At 39.2% G+C, this 17,733-nt stretch overlaps 1 protein-coding gene across 1 annotated transcript in view; it reads right to left on the reverse strand.

Annotated features, from left to right (window-relative positions):
- Positions 1 to 1,005: 1,005 nt before the first annotated feature.
- The window catches only part of ACER3 (alkaline ceramidase 3), a 52,865-nt gene continuing 36,137 nt past the window's right edge, over positions 1,006 to 17,733 (reverse strand). The window contains exons 6-11 of the mRNA XM_026097900.2: positions 17,547 to 17,582; positions 9,706 to 9,764; positions 6,836 to 6,937; positions 3,451 to 3,555; positions 2,232 to 2,277; positions 1,006 to 2,005 (exon numbers count right to left, since the gene is read on the reverse strand). Of these exons, the coding sequence (XP_025953685.2) occupies positions 1,952 to 2,005; positions 2,232 to 2,277; positions 3,451 to 3,555; positions 6,836 to 6,937; positions 9,706 to 9,764; positions 17,547 to 17,582 (402 nt within the window). The 3' untranslated portion in view covers positions 1,006 to 1,951. The remainder of the gene's footprint in view (positions 2,006 to 2,231; positions 2,278 to 3,450; positions 3,556 to 6,835; positions 6,938 to 9,705; positions 9,765 to 17,546; positions 17,583 to 17,733) is intronic.

Here is a 17,733-nt window from a genome sequence, read left to right on the forward strand (position 1 = left end):
TCAAATTGTCCAGCACAGATGCAGACCTCGTCTATGGAACTGAAGCCTACTGACAGTAGATTCATTCAGAGACCCTCACAGTGGTTTGTGGATTACAGGTTGAAATACACTGCTCTCAGCATGTGCTTAAACCTCACTGTATCACTGAGAATTAAGCATCGTTTTCTAGCCCTGTGTTTGGGTCTATTCAATCCCAAGAGTTCAGGGTCAGTCACCATGACCAAAAGCCATGATTTTGTATGGAGACAGCAGCAGTAGGGGTGCTATTGATGTACATGGAGGATGCAGTTAAGCTCCAACCAGAAACAAACACAATTGAGACAAAAGAGACAATTTTAGTTAGCACTGATTCTACAATACAGATTTCGGTCTAACTTTTCCAGCAGTCAAAGCAAGGAAGTTTATGCTATCCAGGGCTTTGTGATGTGGGAAACAGCTTTATAGCTAGATTACTGTGCCTTGCTACTGTTGGATTTTAAATTAACAGAGAATGGGATTTCCAATATAGTCTGAGCATTTCCCTTGCACTCCCTTTAGGGCAAGAAGGTTAAACCCCTCAGAGCATCAAAAGCTGATGAAAATCGCAAAGCACAGCAGCTAGGAGGCCCAGAGACAGGCTCCATTAGTCACTCCAAGGTCTGGAGAGTCAAAACCACAGCCTCTGATATGAGGTATTTTGAAAAACCGTGTTAGTTCAATGTTTTCTTTATGCTTACTTATTAATTTTGATCAGCTGGGTAGAAAAAAAAATATGCAGAAACCAGAGGGTTTGTCCCCAGTGAAGACCCAAAGGTTGGTTTTAGAAGGGACGGCCGTGAGGAGTAATCTCAAACTTTCCACAGAGTAACTGCATTATGAAAAGATTAAGAAGAATCAAAGAACTGCCAATTATATTATGGGGTATCCTCAATGTAAGCCTTGTTTTTCACTCTTTGTTCACTATTTCCAAATAAGATGCTTCTGGAAGTCAGACCTTTTAAAAAAAAAAAAAAAAAAAAAAAAAAAAAAGACTTGCAAAATAAGGGAAAGACATGAATTCAAAGCTGCACTACCATATTTCTAAAGTGGTTGTGAATCTGTAGTAGGAATGGGATATGAGGAGAGAAAATGGGAGGCATGTAAGTAATAATTATAAGAAACAAAAGTGTTGTGGTTATAGAGTCACCCAAAGGACCCTGCAGTCTCCTGATAGATCACTACTGGTCAAAAATTAGGAATTCAGGTTCCACATACAAAACAAGAACCCTTTTAAGGGTTTCAACATCTTAAGTATCTTCTCCTGATCACACCCTGGTACATCCTCCACGATTTATCTCAGTTGGACTACAGAGATAATGGAAACCTGGTGCAAAATAAAATAAATGGCACTATGTATCCCAACCATTTTGCTTAAAATATAAATTGCAAATGAGGCTGTAGAGAAGCAAGACAGAATAAAGCCCTAAATCATTACATACTTCATTAATTGTATAAAAGTGCAAGATTAAAGTAGTTCAGATTAAGCATTCAGTTCACTATAGGCCACACAGATGCTTAGCTTGGCCAGCAATGGCCCATTTTTTACCATTCAGTTACTAATATTAGCTTAAACCACAGAAAGAACAACAACTGAATGAAAAATGTACGCAATCCACTTCAAAAACGGTTAGTTTTCTGTGACCAGCACGAAATATTAGCTCAGTATCATCAGCTATACAATATATACATAAAAATATTGTGTCTTAATCTTTTTTTTTTTTTAACAACTTAGAATAAAACCATACTAAATGTTATTTCCCTAATGTGTTGACTCTTCACTCTGGTCTGGCTGGGAGGCTAATTAACACAGAGAAGTCCTTTTATAGCAGTGGTACTTGAATTGATCCATAATTTTGACACCTCAGCTGTAGTAACTGTTGAATCTCTTTATTCAGCCAGGCTAGGTGGTTGAATGCAACTGCCTAGATCTCAGTCAAAGCTTCTTGGGCGGCTCCACAAGAAGGACAGGCCATATTCCAAAAACAAACTGTTAAAAGAAAAATAGGAAGAGGGGAAAGATTTCTTGGAATGTTATGCCTCTTGGAACAGAAATCAAATACCATTAACATCATTTCAACCATATTTCTTGGGATCAATGTAGAAATCAAAGACAGAACCCTAACAAGGACAACCATTGAGCCTCAATGCATGTTCAAACACAAGACATCTGAATGCCACAGCGCATCAATGGACACAAAATAGTGGTTGCTTACCTTCACCTTTGGCCTGTGTTTCAGAAAGAGTGTCCTTGTGTATAAACTGAGGGAGAGAGGAGAAGCATGCTTAAAATTCTCTAAAGCATATAAAATAATGATGTACTAATCCTAGTTTCATTTTCCAACCAGAAAAGAATTGCCTCTGTGATTGCAGGGATACCCATTCTGCCCTAGAACAGGTTAGCCTACAGCAAAATCCCTTAGTGCTAGACTATGATTAGCAAATTAATTTACCCTGCCCCTATGTGTGGAGGAAGAGAGAATCCCAGACAAGTAAATTTTCTCTCCATTAGGGGAAAGACTAAATACAGACTAGACCCTGCCATTTTGGAAGGATGAAAGTACATCAGTGTACCACAAAATGAAGCAGAATTGCCATCTGAGCAATCAGATACCAGGAAAAAAGTTCCTTTCATTTTCCTTTTACTAGTCAGTTTAGAATCATACGTTTGTTTGAAGTAGGAAAACTGATACATGATCAAGTTTTCCCAGCTACTCAGAATACATCTCTTAAATAGACATTATTTTATAGTTCTAGTTAAGTGGTAAAAGAGTTTTCGTTACATAACGAACAAACTCTAGAAATTCTTCAGTTTTCATGTTAAATTCCACTTTCAGTTCTCATTCCAGTAGATGGTGGTATAGAGCAAAAACAGAGCCAAAAACTGCTGCTGCAAACTTGCTAATTTAGGCTCCTGTCTAAATCTCCTTCTAAAACTAGTATCCTGTGCTGGGAACGCCGTCTCAGTTTCAACCACTTCAGCCGTCACTCTCCTGCTCTATAGTGCAATGCCTGCGAGCTTTCAGGAGTGACAGTTCATATCAAAAAGATTAGTTAATACTTCCAAAATTAAACATGTGTAAGTGCTTGAGCACCGCTGCGCAAGAACAGAAAGGTGTTAATAGCAGGTATTTTGAAATCAACATACTGTCAAATACATTTTCAGTGTAATTACTACAGGGTTCTCATTTATGAATTGCATCGTCCTGAAGAACCATGACTATTTAAAGACTTACGATTACATTTTGAAGAACATATAACTGGTCTAAAAACTCTCTAAAAATAATACTAAAAAAGAAAGAAATCCCCACCTCCTCTAGTTTAATAAGTTATTTTCCTGTTCTTCTGGCTGATATGACAATCTGAAGTAAATCTGACCCTGGGAAAACTCCTAAGGCTGTTTTATGACCATCCAGTTTAGAAAACATTTCCTACCTCAGAAGGATATGAAGGTAAGAGCCCAGGCCTGTAAGTATATGCCACCAAGCATGAAACTGTGTCACGGCTCCCACAACAGGCGGCATCTTCTCTCGTAGTGCCCTGCAGAAAGAAATGCCACACGATGTGTTTTTCAAAGCTAAGCAATCTCAAATAGCAGTGCTTACTTGCCAGATCATGTATTACTGATTCCCTGTCCCAGGCCTGTGCTTCATGTAGACAGGCTTTCAGCAGGGCAGCAACAGCAGTTCTACTGCCAGTCTGGAAAAATTAACAGCAAACTGGCTTGCTCATGTATTTAAAAAAAACAAAGCACCCACTCCTCCATAGAGTGAGTGATCAGTTACCTCTGGACTTAAATTTCTGGAAATATATTTATGGCATCCCACAGTCCTAAATGAGCTAAATTTACCATTCTCCATCCATAAAATCCTATAAACTACTGTCCATAGGAAGAAAAGCTGAGGATGAGGTCTGAGAGAGGAAATGGGATCCATAAGACATCACTTCATGTTTGGCAACCATGCCACCTACCCTCCAGCTCCATGGGAGCTGAGCTTGCCTTTCTCTATTGTACGCAAAACAGGGACAAAGTGGGTGTACAGTGAGGAAGCACAAGGTGGAGAGTCAGAAATGCTCTGCCAACACATTTAATCTTTGAACTGTTATGGGGCATGAGCTACTCAAGAAGAGGCTAAAAGACAGAGATGGAGAAAGAAAGGGGAAAAAACTGAATTGCCATGGCTTCTCCTGCTCACCACAGAGTTCTGCTAATAACGATGCCTATTTTGGTTGATGGTGGAGCAAATGTTCACATCTGCCTGTCTTTTTTTTTTGACATGTATTTCACATCCAAATCAAAACAAAACAAAAAGGGAAAATAACAATGACTGCAGATCTTAAGGAAGAAAAACCTGCAGCTACTGTAATACTTATTTAGTGCTTGATGTTTTAGTATCCAGTGCCTCTGACTAAGTGCTAATTCCTGAGCTGCTACTGAGTTTTCAGAGCCGCTCAGTCACAAAGATGAACACAGAGTCACGATTCAGTCAGCCGGGAATGACACAGTGGAACACCCAAACTGTCACTCCTGGCACAGCCTCACAGCCTTTCGATGGCAGGAAAACTCAAAGTTCAAGTTTCAAAAGCTCATGAATCCACCCAGGGAAGCTGAGTGCTACAGGGGTATCGTTTTTTTTTTTTTTTTTTTTTTTTTAAATCAGCCCAGACTTCATGAAATATGGAAAAACAAAAACAGAGTCAAAATATAATTTTGAACATTAAAAAACAAAAAGAGCAGGTGGGTGGATGATTCACAAGTTAGATCTTTAGAGAATAAAAAATCACAAGGAACTGGAATATATTTTCTCCAAAGGTTCCAGTTATAATACCACTTTGAGAAATTCAAAGGCTCTGCAAACATTTGATTAAAGCTAGTAAACAAGCTTAATTATTTTTTTCCAGCATCATAACTAAACAAGTATAACAGGAAATATACTGGCATGTTTTCCCTTTACAAAATAAGGATGGAAAAAAGTGCTTCTGCAGCTGGTGTAATCTTTGAGTCCAGGAGCAACTTCCAAAGCTCCATGGACCTCCAGCAGCTCGATAAATTGGGGGTTATGATCTCACTACTGATCTGATGCAGCTGCAAAAATCAGCCCTGACGCCAGAATTTGCAAAGTTGCTGTAAACCAACCCACTTGTGTTGGCAAATAACTTTATGCCAGCTATATCAAGTGCTTTTTGGGTTGAAGCACTGTGTATGATATTCATTTTTGAAAGTTTAAAGAAAACTCTGTTGTGATAAAGTTCCAGTTAGCCTAACATAGTGCAAGGCTGACAGAGCCAAAAGGGACAGATGGGAAACATTAGACTCTGTCCTTACAGCACACACTGATCTAAGCCTAAACCAACCTACTAGGACAATTCTGTACACCACAGATTCTAGTGTGTAACAGTGTATGTTGAAGGAGAACAGACAGATCAGAGTCAGATGGGACTTTCTTGATACTGGCATCAACCTTTCCATCTCTTCCAGCTTGAAGTGGAACACGACCATCACAACTGAGCAAAAGAGAGGTGCTACGAGGCAGCTGTCCAGTTCCAGGGGAACACACATTCAGAGAATAACCTGTTAGACTGGTGTTCTTACATGCACAGGTGTGATGTCTAGTCATACAACTAGATGGGGGCTTCCTACAAGCCTCGTCTAGAAGCCTTTTTACCCCATTTGACAATAGACTAAACAGAAATGAAGCCTTTCCTGGCCTCCTTTACAAATTCTAAGCCAGAAGACTTCAGGCTAATAATGACAGCCAAGCACGATGAATCGGCTCATGGAGTTGCTGCTCATTTTGAGACATTCAAACAGCTGCTGTTTATTGGTGACTAATATATTGCATTAGATATTTCTTTAACCTGCAGAACTGCTGCTTTTAATGTTTTCCTGGGAAATGACAAAAGCAGAAACCAAAGCAGGATAAAAAGCTCATTCGGATGAAGTCAAGTGTGAACAGCAGATTTCAGTATGCCACAGATCCTTGACTCAATTTAAATTGAAGTTAAAGAGAAATATCGGCTATAAAAAACTCTGTTCATGGATAAGAAAAACTGAGTTCTGATTCAGAAATAAGCAGAAGTAACAAAGCTATGGCAAAACACCCCTTCTCTAAAGGGTCTCTAAAGCTCTGTGAGTTGCCTTGCACTTTGTACCCTAGCTGTCTAGCCTGCAGAGCCCCATTGGAGCATACGACAACTTCTCTGTCTGTGCTTGACTTCCATCAGAGGGCAAACTGGTGCTGCAGATGTTGGGGGGGATGCACTTGAGTGCTGTTCCAACACACAGTCCGACTGTGGCCGAGTGCATATCCAGAGCCAGGGGTGGGAAAGCAGTCTAAGGGCATACAGGTTAGAAGTTACCCACGGTTTCATTGTAGGGGTGACATAAAAGCTCTTCTCAGGCAGTAAGTGCTGTTTGAGCACCGTGGCACTTGAGAATGTTATTAAAATGAGAGAGAAAGATTATCAGAAATCAATTTTTTTGAACCAGCTTAACTGAAGAAAACTTGTTATTACTTGGCCCTTAAGTTACCCTAATTTCCATTACACTTCAAAATTTCCTTGAGAAAATAAAAAGGTATTTCACACTGCAAATAGTTATATCATCAGGCAATTTAAAAAAAAAAACCCAAACCAAAAAACTGTTGAGCACTGAATCTAGTCATGAGCAAACTGGATAAAGCCCTTGTGGATGTTTTAGTTGTAATGTAGTAATGTACCACACATACCACGAGATGGATCTGAACATACGCCACAGAAAAAGCAAAGCTGTGTGCTGAAAGATTACTGAGAGCTATCTGGACAAATTGAAAGTGCTCACCTCAATTTATCACAGAAAATGTTGTCCACATTCCAGAGAAAAAATCCCATTAAGAATACAGTTAAAGATGTATAGCCCAGACCTCTAAGCCATGGGTATACCCTAGAGAGAGAAAGAGACAAAACGTAAAATTTAGTTCAAGATGCAGCTTGTGGCATATATAATAATATTACATACAAATAAACTGCACTTCAGTTAATCTTTATTTTTTAATCAAGCATCATTAATAAACCCACCCTTACTTTCTGCATTCATGCTGGGTCACAGAATCGTTAACTTCGTAACAGAAGTTGGTGGCATTTGCTCCTTCCTCACTAGTAAGACAAGTCCAAAAAAAATCCCAATTCCAGTCTCAAGAGGCTACCATGAAATACAGTTTAAGTTATTTTTAAGCATTATGAATGCACAGTTTAGATTTTGTGTTAAAACACATTCCTGAGCAGCTTTTCTTCCAACATGTCATACACAGCGCACATTTCAGAGCTTTGAGCACAAAATGTGCAAAACAGACAGGTACAGCTTCTTCCATAAGGCAAACTAATCAGATACACGTTGTACATGTTAACAACAAGAACACTGCCAATATAAACTGGCACAATCAGTATTTGTTTAGTCAAATAAATGCATGGAGCACCACGCACTAGATGACTGGAGTCACACTGTAACATTCCCAACTCAGAATGCGCGTTCTGGAGATGCAAGCAAACCCAGGACATGAAAGAGCATTAAACAGTATGTTATACACGCTGGTAATTAGGTAACTATAGATGAAATGGTTCAAGGAATAAACGGAGTTGTTTTGTGAAGGAGTGAGCGGTTGGCATGACTAAATAGCACTGAATATGCTTTGTGAACAGAGGACGACATGTGCCAAGTTGTAATCTTGGGAAGGAAGCAGAGAGACCCAAGAAGCAGATGAAAAGCATGGGTGAAATAGGTAGGAATACACTGCAAACGATGAGGACAGGAGGAGGTAGAAGTCTCGCTCCAAAGAATTCTGGAAGGACAAACATGCTGTTCCTTCAAGGTTTTTATACTGAGCTCAGACTGACTTCCAGCCCTACACTAAGCAGTATGAGTGATATGAAGCTAACATTACATATTTAGGAAATGAGACTGAAAAGAAGCAGAAATATGTAAGTTAAAACAGGCTTGGACAAGTGTTACCATTATGAATATACATTTTAACAACGTGGAGGAAGTAAATCTGAAAATGGAAGTTGGGTTGACTTGCAGAGAAGCAAAAGGGCACTGTCAGGTTGGCACTGCTTCTCTAGCAGCAGAATTAGTTTAAAATGTACCTACTCCTTTCCCATCTCAACTTTATGACCACTGTTTGCGTCAGCACAACTGAAGGGAGAAGCTGGTCTTTGTAGGGCCATGCTGTAATGAAGCAATGTAGCCAATGAAGAACATATACACCAGAAAAACTGCAATCAGTGGGGAAAAAAGCAGGTGCAACATCAAAGACACTTTGCTGAAGCAAACCTAACAACAAATGAGACCCTGAGAGGGAGGATGGCAGTGTTATTGATAGTGACAGAAGACAACAAAATGCTTCGGAAATAATGACAGTACACAAGTGTTTGGAATTTGCAAAACTGGAAAGATAGCAGGCCTAAAGGGTTGTCTAAACAGACATGCATAAATTTAAACTGAATGGCTAGAACTGTGCTAAATCCTTGTGCAAACACAAAATTAAAGTGACTGGAACTTGATTCAAGTTGGTTTCTTTTGGAAGTGAATAAAGGCACTATCAGTTAAGATCTCTAGGTTATGATTAGAATTTCCACGTTCATGGGTTCAAAAAGTGAATTTAAACTGATAATTGTTCCTATAGCAGAAGGAAAACATTCAATCTATTTTAACTTTTTTTTTTCCCCTTAAAGTCTGTGAACATTTACGCTTGGTCTGTGAAGATTTCCTAGGAAAAGTTAAATCAAATGAACTAAAAGTGTAATTGCAAGGTGATTCAATGAGTCTGCTTTAAAGTCACACCTGTTATTAAATTCTTCCTTGAGTTCCTGAACGATTATATGTGTAACCTGAAACAAAGCTTAACAAAAATCAGGTTTAGCTTAAAGATGTAGTATAGAGAAATCAGTAATTTTCAGAGGCAATCCCCATATTCATGGGAATGCCAATTGCTCACAGGACAGGGACAGCAGGAGGCCAGGAACTGGGCCCCTGAAAGCTAAACAAAAGTATTTATTCCAATACTGATTCAATTCCTTTGTCTTCAGTTTTATCCAACAACTCTGTGCTCTGATGCTTATCAGTGTCTTCCAACATTTCTAATATCCTTTTGCTTCTTATAAATAGCTTTTATTTGAATTTCCATCATGTATATCTAACTTCACCCAGTCAAAACAGTAAGTAAACTATCATTTAAACCTTTTGTATTGATATACTTCTGATTTGAGTTTTAGATACTATACTACAGGACAGGAAAGGAAAACATTAACTGATGCTTCATCTCCACAGTCCTACTCTTACTTCTCCCCAAGTATCAGCACTGGAGTTTGGGCACCAGCAAAAGCCTTCCCATTTTCTCCAGCTCTAGGAAGACAGAAACATTTTCCCCCTTGAAGCCTCAAGCTAACCGCTGAAGCCACCAGCAGAACACCTGGTGGTAAACACCGATCATAAGAAGAGAGAAGCTACTCTTGTTTAACAATATCCCCCTGGCTTCAAGAAAATACAAGGAGGTGAGCCATTCCTTTTCAAACCAAAGAGAGCATGTGAGCTAGCATCACATACCTAGCTCCAGAAAGTTTTTTTATGAGCTTAACTTGAGAAATTGGCATTGACAAAGATGCAAATGCCAAGTTTTAGCCTATCCTATCATGAAGAATTAAATGGCTACTTACCATAATACTATATATACAGACCGTAGAACTATAATGGAAACTAGCGTTCCATACATGATCTGGAAATAAAAACAGAGATAAAATTCAGCAGTGGTATTCAAAGAGCACTACATAACACATAAGGAACACATACACAGAATACTACAGAAGTAAAAATTTCTGAAGCCCCTGTTGATTTTTATTTCTTAGTCTCAAGAAAATAGTTTCCCCTTGAAATGCCTCTCCAAAGTCTTCCAAAAACATTTCAAATAAAAATATGATTACATCCATGCTCTTCATGCAATTACAGGAAAACAATTACAGGAAAACTCAGTTGTGTAAAACTGCTGTTTTACTTCGAATTAGAAAGCAAACACTAGGTGGCACTCAGTAAGCATCCTCAAGTCAAAATGGTAAGTAACTCCTATCATCTCTTCTTCATTAAAATTATAGTTCCTTCAAGGATATTTCAGATTCATTTTCTTTACTGAAAGCAAAAACTTTAATAGACTATGCAGTATGCTCACCCTGAACACAACCATGGAAGAAACTTTCCACGAAGCGTTTAAAATAAACCATTACAGGCTGTTGGGATTCTGTCTAATTATGCAGTGAGAAGGCTGCATTTTCTGAAAAAGGACACAATCCAAACCTGGCTTAATGTAGGCTCGATGAAGTTTAATATAATGGCTTGAGTTATATAAAAGGTCAAAGTGATCATTTCTTTTCTGCCTTTCTTTTTTCAGAAGCTCAGGATCCATGTAACACCATCCCCAAGACATACAGACTTAAAGAGAAGAAATACAGGTCTGAGCCATTCCTGAACACAGTGACGCAGAAGCCACTGCAGCAGTGAAGATTTTCAGACACTGGCAATGCCAGAGTATTTTCCCATGCTTTTTACTCTAATATTGTCTTCTTCCTGCCAAAAGGCCGTTTGTTCCAGGCAGTTATGCCTTGTTCTCCGACTCTCTCCAGCTGCCCACCAGGCCCTCTCAGTTCTTCGCTTCTCCGTACAGAGCTTCCTTCCTCATTTTTGCTTTTAGTCAATTCCCATCTAACTCTCCCATGTTTCACATAAAATAAAACGAGAAACTTTTGCTGTTTTTAAACAGACAACCTCACGGAAGTAGCTTATTTACAAACGAGCACTCTTCTATCGACCTCCTCACCCCTTCCGTTCTTTTAGACTATACCATCTTCAAGGCAAGGACTATTTCTTACTCTGCTGTAACTAGGGTATTCAGCTATTACCATCCTGCAAGCACACGCATACTTTAGTCATTTGACATAATACAGATTGGTGCACCAATGTGAAATAAAAACTACCCTTTAAAGATTAAAGGCAAATTCCAAGTTCATTTGAACTTTAGGGATGAAGTTAGTAGCACACACCGTATTGCCAATGTATATATACAGAACATGACACACAACGCAGTCCCGAGGCTTCACAACAGGTAAGACAAAGCTCCAGTATTGACTATGTAAAGTCATTCAGCAGAAGCAGTCCTTTATTTGCATTCACAGCAAGATCAAATAACTCCAGTAACTGAGCTACTGCTACTGTATGCTCTGCTCCGGAGAGCTAAATAAAACAGAACTGCTTGAAAGGCTAATTGGTTCTGGACCAAACTTTATACAAAAGTGATAACTAATTTCCAGTCCTCTCTCTGGGGCGTAGCACATAAACTAGAAAAAGCCCTGAGCACATAAACCAGAAAAAGCCCTGCTAGACATGGCCCAAGTATCAAGTGCTTATCGGTCCCAAGCTACAGTTGGAAAGATCCCACTGTATGACAAACACAGGCTAACTTTAAAAGTCAACAACCATTTTACTCTGTGAATCTCATTTAGAAGAGCCTATTTTGTTTTCCTAATTAAGTCCAGTAATTTATTCCAAGAGAGGGAAGGCAGGTGAGGAAGAAACTCATAAAAAGGAACCCAGGAGACAGTTCTACCCCATTTCCTTACCGCTTTCCTACAATTTTGACTGTCTAAGCTAAGGTCTGCTGCACAGACACAAAAAAACCTACCCATGAAGAGACAGATTTCTATCATACCGGTTAATGGCATGACCATCTATGAGCTTTTATTGCTCACTTATCTCTGGCACTTTGCACAAGGAGTTAAACAGTGTTAAGACTGTCTAGAGAAACATGTCTTACAGCCAGCCCAAAGCCCACATAAAACACTGGCTAAAAAAGCTTTTTTTTTGGTGGCAGCTGCTAAAACCATGGAAGAGCAAAAGCTAAAGGAAAGCTTTCTTCGTAGAGCTGCTGGCAGCTCGCAGAAGAAGATAGTCTTGTCAGAGGGAGGGGGAAAAAAAGCCTTACAGTGACTGAAGAAAAATATGCCCATAGCTGACACTTCAATTTCTTGCATTTTCCGCTCCCCACACAAACAGGTTGTTAGCAGTAAAACACATTGGTGTTTAAAAGCCTGTGAAAGACTGGAACAACAAACTGTTCTTCTCTGCGTGCTCCAACCCTCCTCTTCACACTGAAGGCAAACATCGAGGAGGTGTTGCTGTGACACGCACAGACCGTAGCTGCACGTCTCGCTACAACCGTTTCTTACTAGTGGCCTGTAAACACAGTGACGTAACTTAGCCCATTCCTCTGGCAGCAGTGCTTACTTTTATTCCTCTACTATCTAGGGATTTACTGCTTTAATCACGCAACAAATTTGTCAGGTGCTATCTTTGCACCCAAAGATGTATAAATCAAAAGCCCCACCTTATTCAAGTCTACTTGTATTTCTTAATTCCTTCAGGTCCCTTTGATCTTCTGCTTTAACTAACGCATCGTTTCAGTGACAGATGAAAAGCCAAGCTAGTTTTGGGCAATTTTGCCTCAAAGTACCTTGCAACTGTAAGCCAAATAAACACACTGGTGTTACAGTTTAAACAAAAGGAAACAGCAGTACCTCATCATCTCTTGTTGTTGCGAGACAGTTCCCCCTCGGCTGCTTACGATGCAAATAAAGCTGCATGTATTTCAGCTTTCAAGTCCTTGTCTTTGCAATGGGGAAAACCCCCAAATGTTATTGATACGGAGTATGTTACCTGACAATAAGGCCAAACAGGAAGAACATGCTTCTAGCTTACAAAGGGAAGGTAAGCATTTGGGCACTATTTGGCAGCATTTTCGAAGACGAAGCGTAGGCAGTTAAGTAATTCATATAAATTCACTTCTTATGCAAGTCAGAGGCAAGGCTGAGATTCCACACTGGGGAGTGTGCAAAACGGATTCTCCATCTATACGTCTAACACAGAAAGCTTCGAGCGCCTGTGATTGCTACTATTCCCTGTGCTCCTGGCTTTCTGCCCATCTTTTTTTAATAAAGTCAATTTGTCAGCCTCAAATATCAGTGCAGACATCGAGAATGGTGTTGAGAGATTTGGGTGTTCCTGGCCACCACTTATATATTAATATACAAACCACCCATCAAAAAGCAGTAATCTTCAGTCCTTGAGGCTGGAAATCGTACTTGCAATTTACAACAAAAGAAACAGACTTCTGTGGGTTCTCGGATTTCTGGGGAAGAAATCTGAGTTGGAGAAAGAGGAAGGAAAATCCTCACCACGACACTGAAACATTTAGGAATTCAGCAAAATCACGGCTGTTTAGTACCGTACACTGTCCAAACACATTGAGGACAGAGCTAACAACAGAGCTAACTCAGGTGACCTGCACCTGGTTTAGCCTTGTTTAAATACACAGATGATAAAGAGACACACAACTCACTGCTGCTCAAACTTCCCTCAGATTAGTTTTATACATGGTCTTGAACAGGGCAATGTGGAAGTATAAGGACCTCCACGGTGAAGACGTGCACTGAAAAGGTCATTTTTAACAGACTGCCTGGCAACCTGAATATCCAGAAACTATGAAACATGTTCCGCTAAAGGCACAATATATTAAGCCACAAGCCTTCAACTATCTGTTGCCTTAGCAGCAGGGGGACTCCGGAGAGCTGTAAGACAGCGAGTGGGTCTACAGAGATTCCCCAAAATGAGGAGTCGTATAAGTTTGAAAAGGTTGTACCCTGCCATAAAGTTTTCTTCATGCAGTTTCAGGCTCCCATATATGCTTTCTATACTCCCCTAAATCATTCTACTCCTTCTTTGCATTTATACATTGAAAATATCTGCGGAGGATAATCCTGTTCATCCGTTTTTCATTTAGCCAAACGAAATGCCTTTTTCTCCTACGCTGCCTCTCTGTCTCCTCTCCTCCCCTCCCTTCTCCAAAGTCATCTTAATTGGTTAACCCAATACTTGTAGTTTACTTTCATCACTGATGCAGAAAATTCACTGGTCGTGTTTATTCTGTGACAAATGAATGCATGCAGGCACTCACTCCTCCGCCAGTGATCAGTGGATGGCTTAGAGCAAGAACAGTTGGTATTTGCCCCCTAAGTGCAAGTTGTTCCATTCTGAATCATTTCAAATACTGTCCTGTTTCTGTTATTCCAGTCCTCAGGGTATCCCAGCTACCCTCCTCACCCTCCGCTGTACTCAGTGATGCCTCACAACTTCATGTCATTGCAGACTCCATCAATATGTGACTCCTTTTTCCCTGCTACAGGTCAAACAAAAACACTTCCACTATGGATTCTGAGAAAGTCCAGGCAGAGGCTGTTTTTCATCAGCTCTCTGTCATTTTTCCACTCGTTGTTGTTCCCTTACCCTCTTGCAGTTCTTACACTGATCTTCTACTTCTCCAGCTTGTTCCGTGTCTCATGGGACACCACATTCAATGTTTTTGTAATGTCTAGACAAAAGACAACTTTTAACTACATTTCCTAATGTAGAAAAAGCAGCTAACAGCAACAGCAACGACCAAAAGCTATCAGGTTAGCCTGGACATTTCATCTCATTTTATATTTACCTTTTTAATTATTTGTTTGTTCAAAATTTGCTTTGAAGTCTTGTAGCAGATGACTACGCAAAGAAAACAGGTATTTAGATCTACTTTACCATTTACATAACCTGGCAACTAGATGAACTGGGTTTTGATCACTGCAGGTGTATAGCCAGCATATCGTATGTAGTAACTAACTAAATCAGGATGGAAAACGAAAGTTTGTAGGTGATAGCTATCCATGCTATTTATATTGGAAAGGAGGCCACCTGTAAGACATAAGTCTAAAAATTTAACTGTCAGGGTCATTTGTTTTACTTACAGGACTGTCTTATATCTACCTGTCCAAGGATCAGTCCATACCAGCAGCCAATCTTCCCCCACCCTTTCCCTTGTGTAAGCACAAATACATACGTGGTAAACAGGGATGAGCAACTAATCTGATTTAAAACTAATCCCGAGGAGAGTTTTAACCTGTTCAGTTCCTCAATGAAATTCATGTCACAAGGTTAATTTTTGTGCCACACAGGAAAGAGAACATAGCTGTTTCCTTTGACAATGATGCTCATTAAAGCTTGGACAATGGCTTATAAAACAGGTACGAAACTGTCCCCTAGGCCTATTCAGTGCTATAGAAATTAGGCAGTCATAGTGTTCCAGCCATAGAGATTAAGACATAAGCAAGACAATATATGCTTGTGTGGGCCAGTGGTATCTTTAACTGATAAAAGCTGGGGAAGAAAAAACAAACAAACACCCCAAAACAAAAAAATCCCCCCCCCCCCCCCCCGAGGCAGGCTGTCAGGCAGGCAAGTATTTTCTTCTACTAACTGCATAGTCTCCAACTAGTTGAAAAATGTGCATCCCATCCCTCCCACAACTGAAGCACGGAGACCCCTAAAGTTCTGCAATATCTGAATGGAGAGAGAGATGATGTCTGTTGTTACTCTACCATGAATAACAAACTGAAATCCCCTTCATGCCCTGCTGGCGGTGAGCAATTTATAGGAATAAACTGAGAAGGAAAGTAGGAAGTAATTCACTGAAAAATGACACTTGGATCCTGGCTACTAAATATAATAGGACCCTTCGCCATTCTTTTCCCTAAAAGGCCAGCGACAGAAATGCCCCGAAACAACAAACAGTTTAAAGCTGGCCGTGTAGTTATTCCCCTTTCTGCAAGGCTGATAAAACAGCATTTGATTCCTCCAGGTATTTGTGTTCATCTCCATTTATGTCCTAAAACTGCTTTCTCACACAGCTACGGACTAAGAGTTAAACTACGCCTGCATGTATGTATTTAAGTTTACATTAAGTCTGCACAATCCATTCAGTTGGAAAATATCTACTGAAATTACACAGAGACTTTTTGATCTACTCCAAAATAAAGTATTAAGAAAATAACCTTGCTTAGCTGTGTAGTCAGAGAAATGTTTCCTCTGAATTTACAACATAGCTTGTAAAGATTATGCAGAAAATGACTGCAGTACTTGAACGCTTGGAATTTGTCCATAACTGTATGACTCTATAAAAATCAATTTGGAAAGAGTTGTTGTAAAGAGTCCAGTACTTGTACGCATCTAAATCTTTTCCACATTGATTCCTCATGGATAAATTATAACAAGGAATCCATATTCTGAATCTAAGAGAAACCACATACGAAAAATTAAAGCTTTCGGGAAACAGTTTAGTGTTTCTTTATTTCTTTCTTTCAGACAAGTCATAGCATCTATCACCTTAATCTCTCTAACACAGAGCAATACCTATGTGTAAGCACCGAATCAGGGTATAGTGAAGCTGTGATATATTTACTGCAATAAATGTATATTGAATGGATATTTGATTTATGAAGTAACACAGTCCACCATCAGTAATGAATTCTGCCATTGTTGATAGCAAAATTATTTCAAAGAATTTCATTCAAAACCAGGGTTATGGGGAGGTCAGTAAAAGCATCAGAAATTGCCATTTTAACCCTGGCCAACATCTTATTGCCAAATATGCAAATATGAAAAAAGAAAGCATCTAATTAACATGATGAAAAATAGCATGCAAGTTTCTCTTCTTAATCTAGAGGTAAAGATTCTTGATTCTATGAGAGAATTTTATTCATCAGCCCTTTACTAACCCACCAACACGAATCACATACCACTTTTTATGACTGCTGATCCAGCAGGCACATTTTGACAAGTGATGGCACTACCAATTTCAGAAATTAAGGCTTTAAAGCTCTGTCTTGCTAAGAGCTCTGTGCTTTTGCTTGGCAATTTTTCAGCTGTTATCCCTAATCATAAAGTTATAAAAGAGGAAAAACTACTTCAGCATAGATAAGCAAGCATGATTTCTAACCTTTTGTGAAAAGGCAAGTGATATAAATGCTTTCCCCAAAGGCAGTGAATGCATATTACTACTGTTAGGCTACTAAAAAAGAACAGGTACCAAATGCATCATTAAGCCTGTAAGACTGTAACACCTAGTCCGCTCTATAATCCAAAAAGACATGCCTGTGTTTAAATTCAGCTTGAATTTACACAAAAGGAAATTGAGCAATTAAAAAAAGTTTAATATACTAAAAGGAGAGGGAATGGGGCTGAATCACCCAAGCCACGTTATGTTGGTACACAGTTTCACAGCAGGCACTAATGGAATAAAGCAGACAAGGATTCATTACTCCCTCCCTCTCACACACACCTCAGTTTATATTATATTTTATCTTAAATTGAGGTACCTTACATTTTATTTAGGATCACCTCTTATTATACTAGTAACTGAATAAAAACACTAGGTCAAATACTAAAAGAAAATGCATATTAAACACATTCTAGTTTTTCAGACCACCAAGTAACAGGATGGCAACATGACAGGCAGCAAAACTCAGCAAATTGTGTTTGCCTTCCATTCTCCCTTCTTTCCTTTCAACCATAAAAGACTATAAAACATTTCTCTAAAAAAGCAAGATTTAAACAAGATTAGCTTCTCCAACAGAGCAAGATTTACCTGATGGAATACAGGCTCTTTCAAATTTAAGTAAACCTGCAAAGATTAAAAAAAAAAAAAAAAAAGTAATTGGTAACAGAGAATTATCATAACATTATTAATCTGAATATCATGAAGATTTGTTCTGTTGGAATAAAATCATAAGTGCCTATCTATTTACCATTAGAGTTGATTAAACATTTGCAGT

The sequence above is a fragment of the Dromaius novaehollandiae genome, chromosome 1 (assembly GCF_036370855.1).
Source record: "Dromaius novaehollandiae isolate bDroNov1 chromosome 1, bDroNov1.hap1, whole genome shotgun sequence".
Lineage (NCBI taxonomy): Eukaryota > Metazoa > Chordata > Aves > Casuariiformes > Dromaiidae > Dromaius > Dromaius novaehollandiae.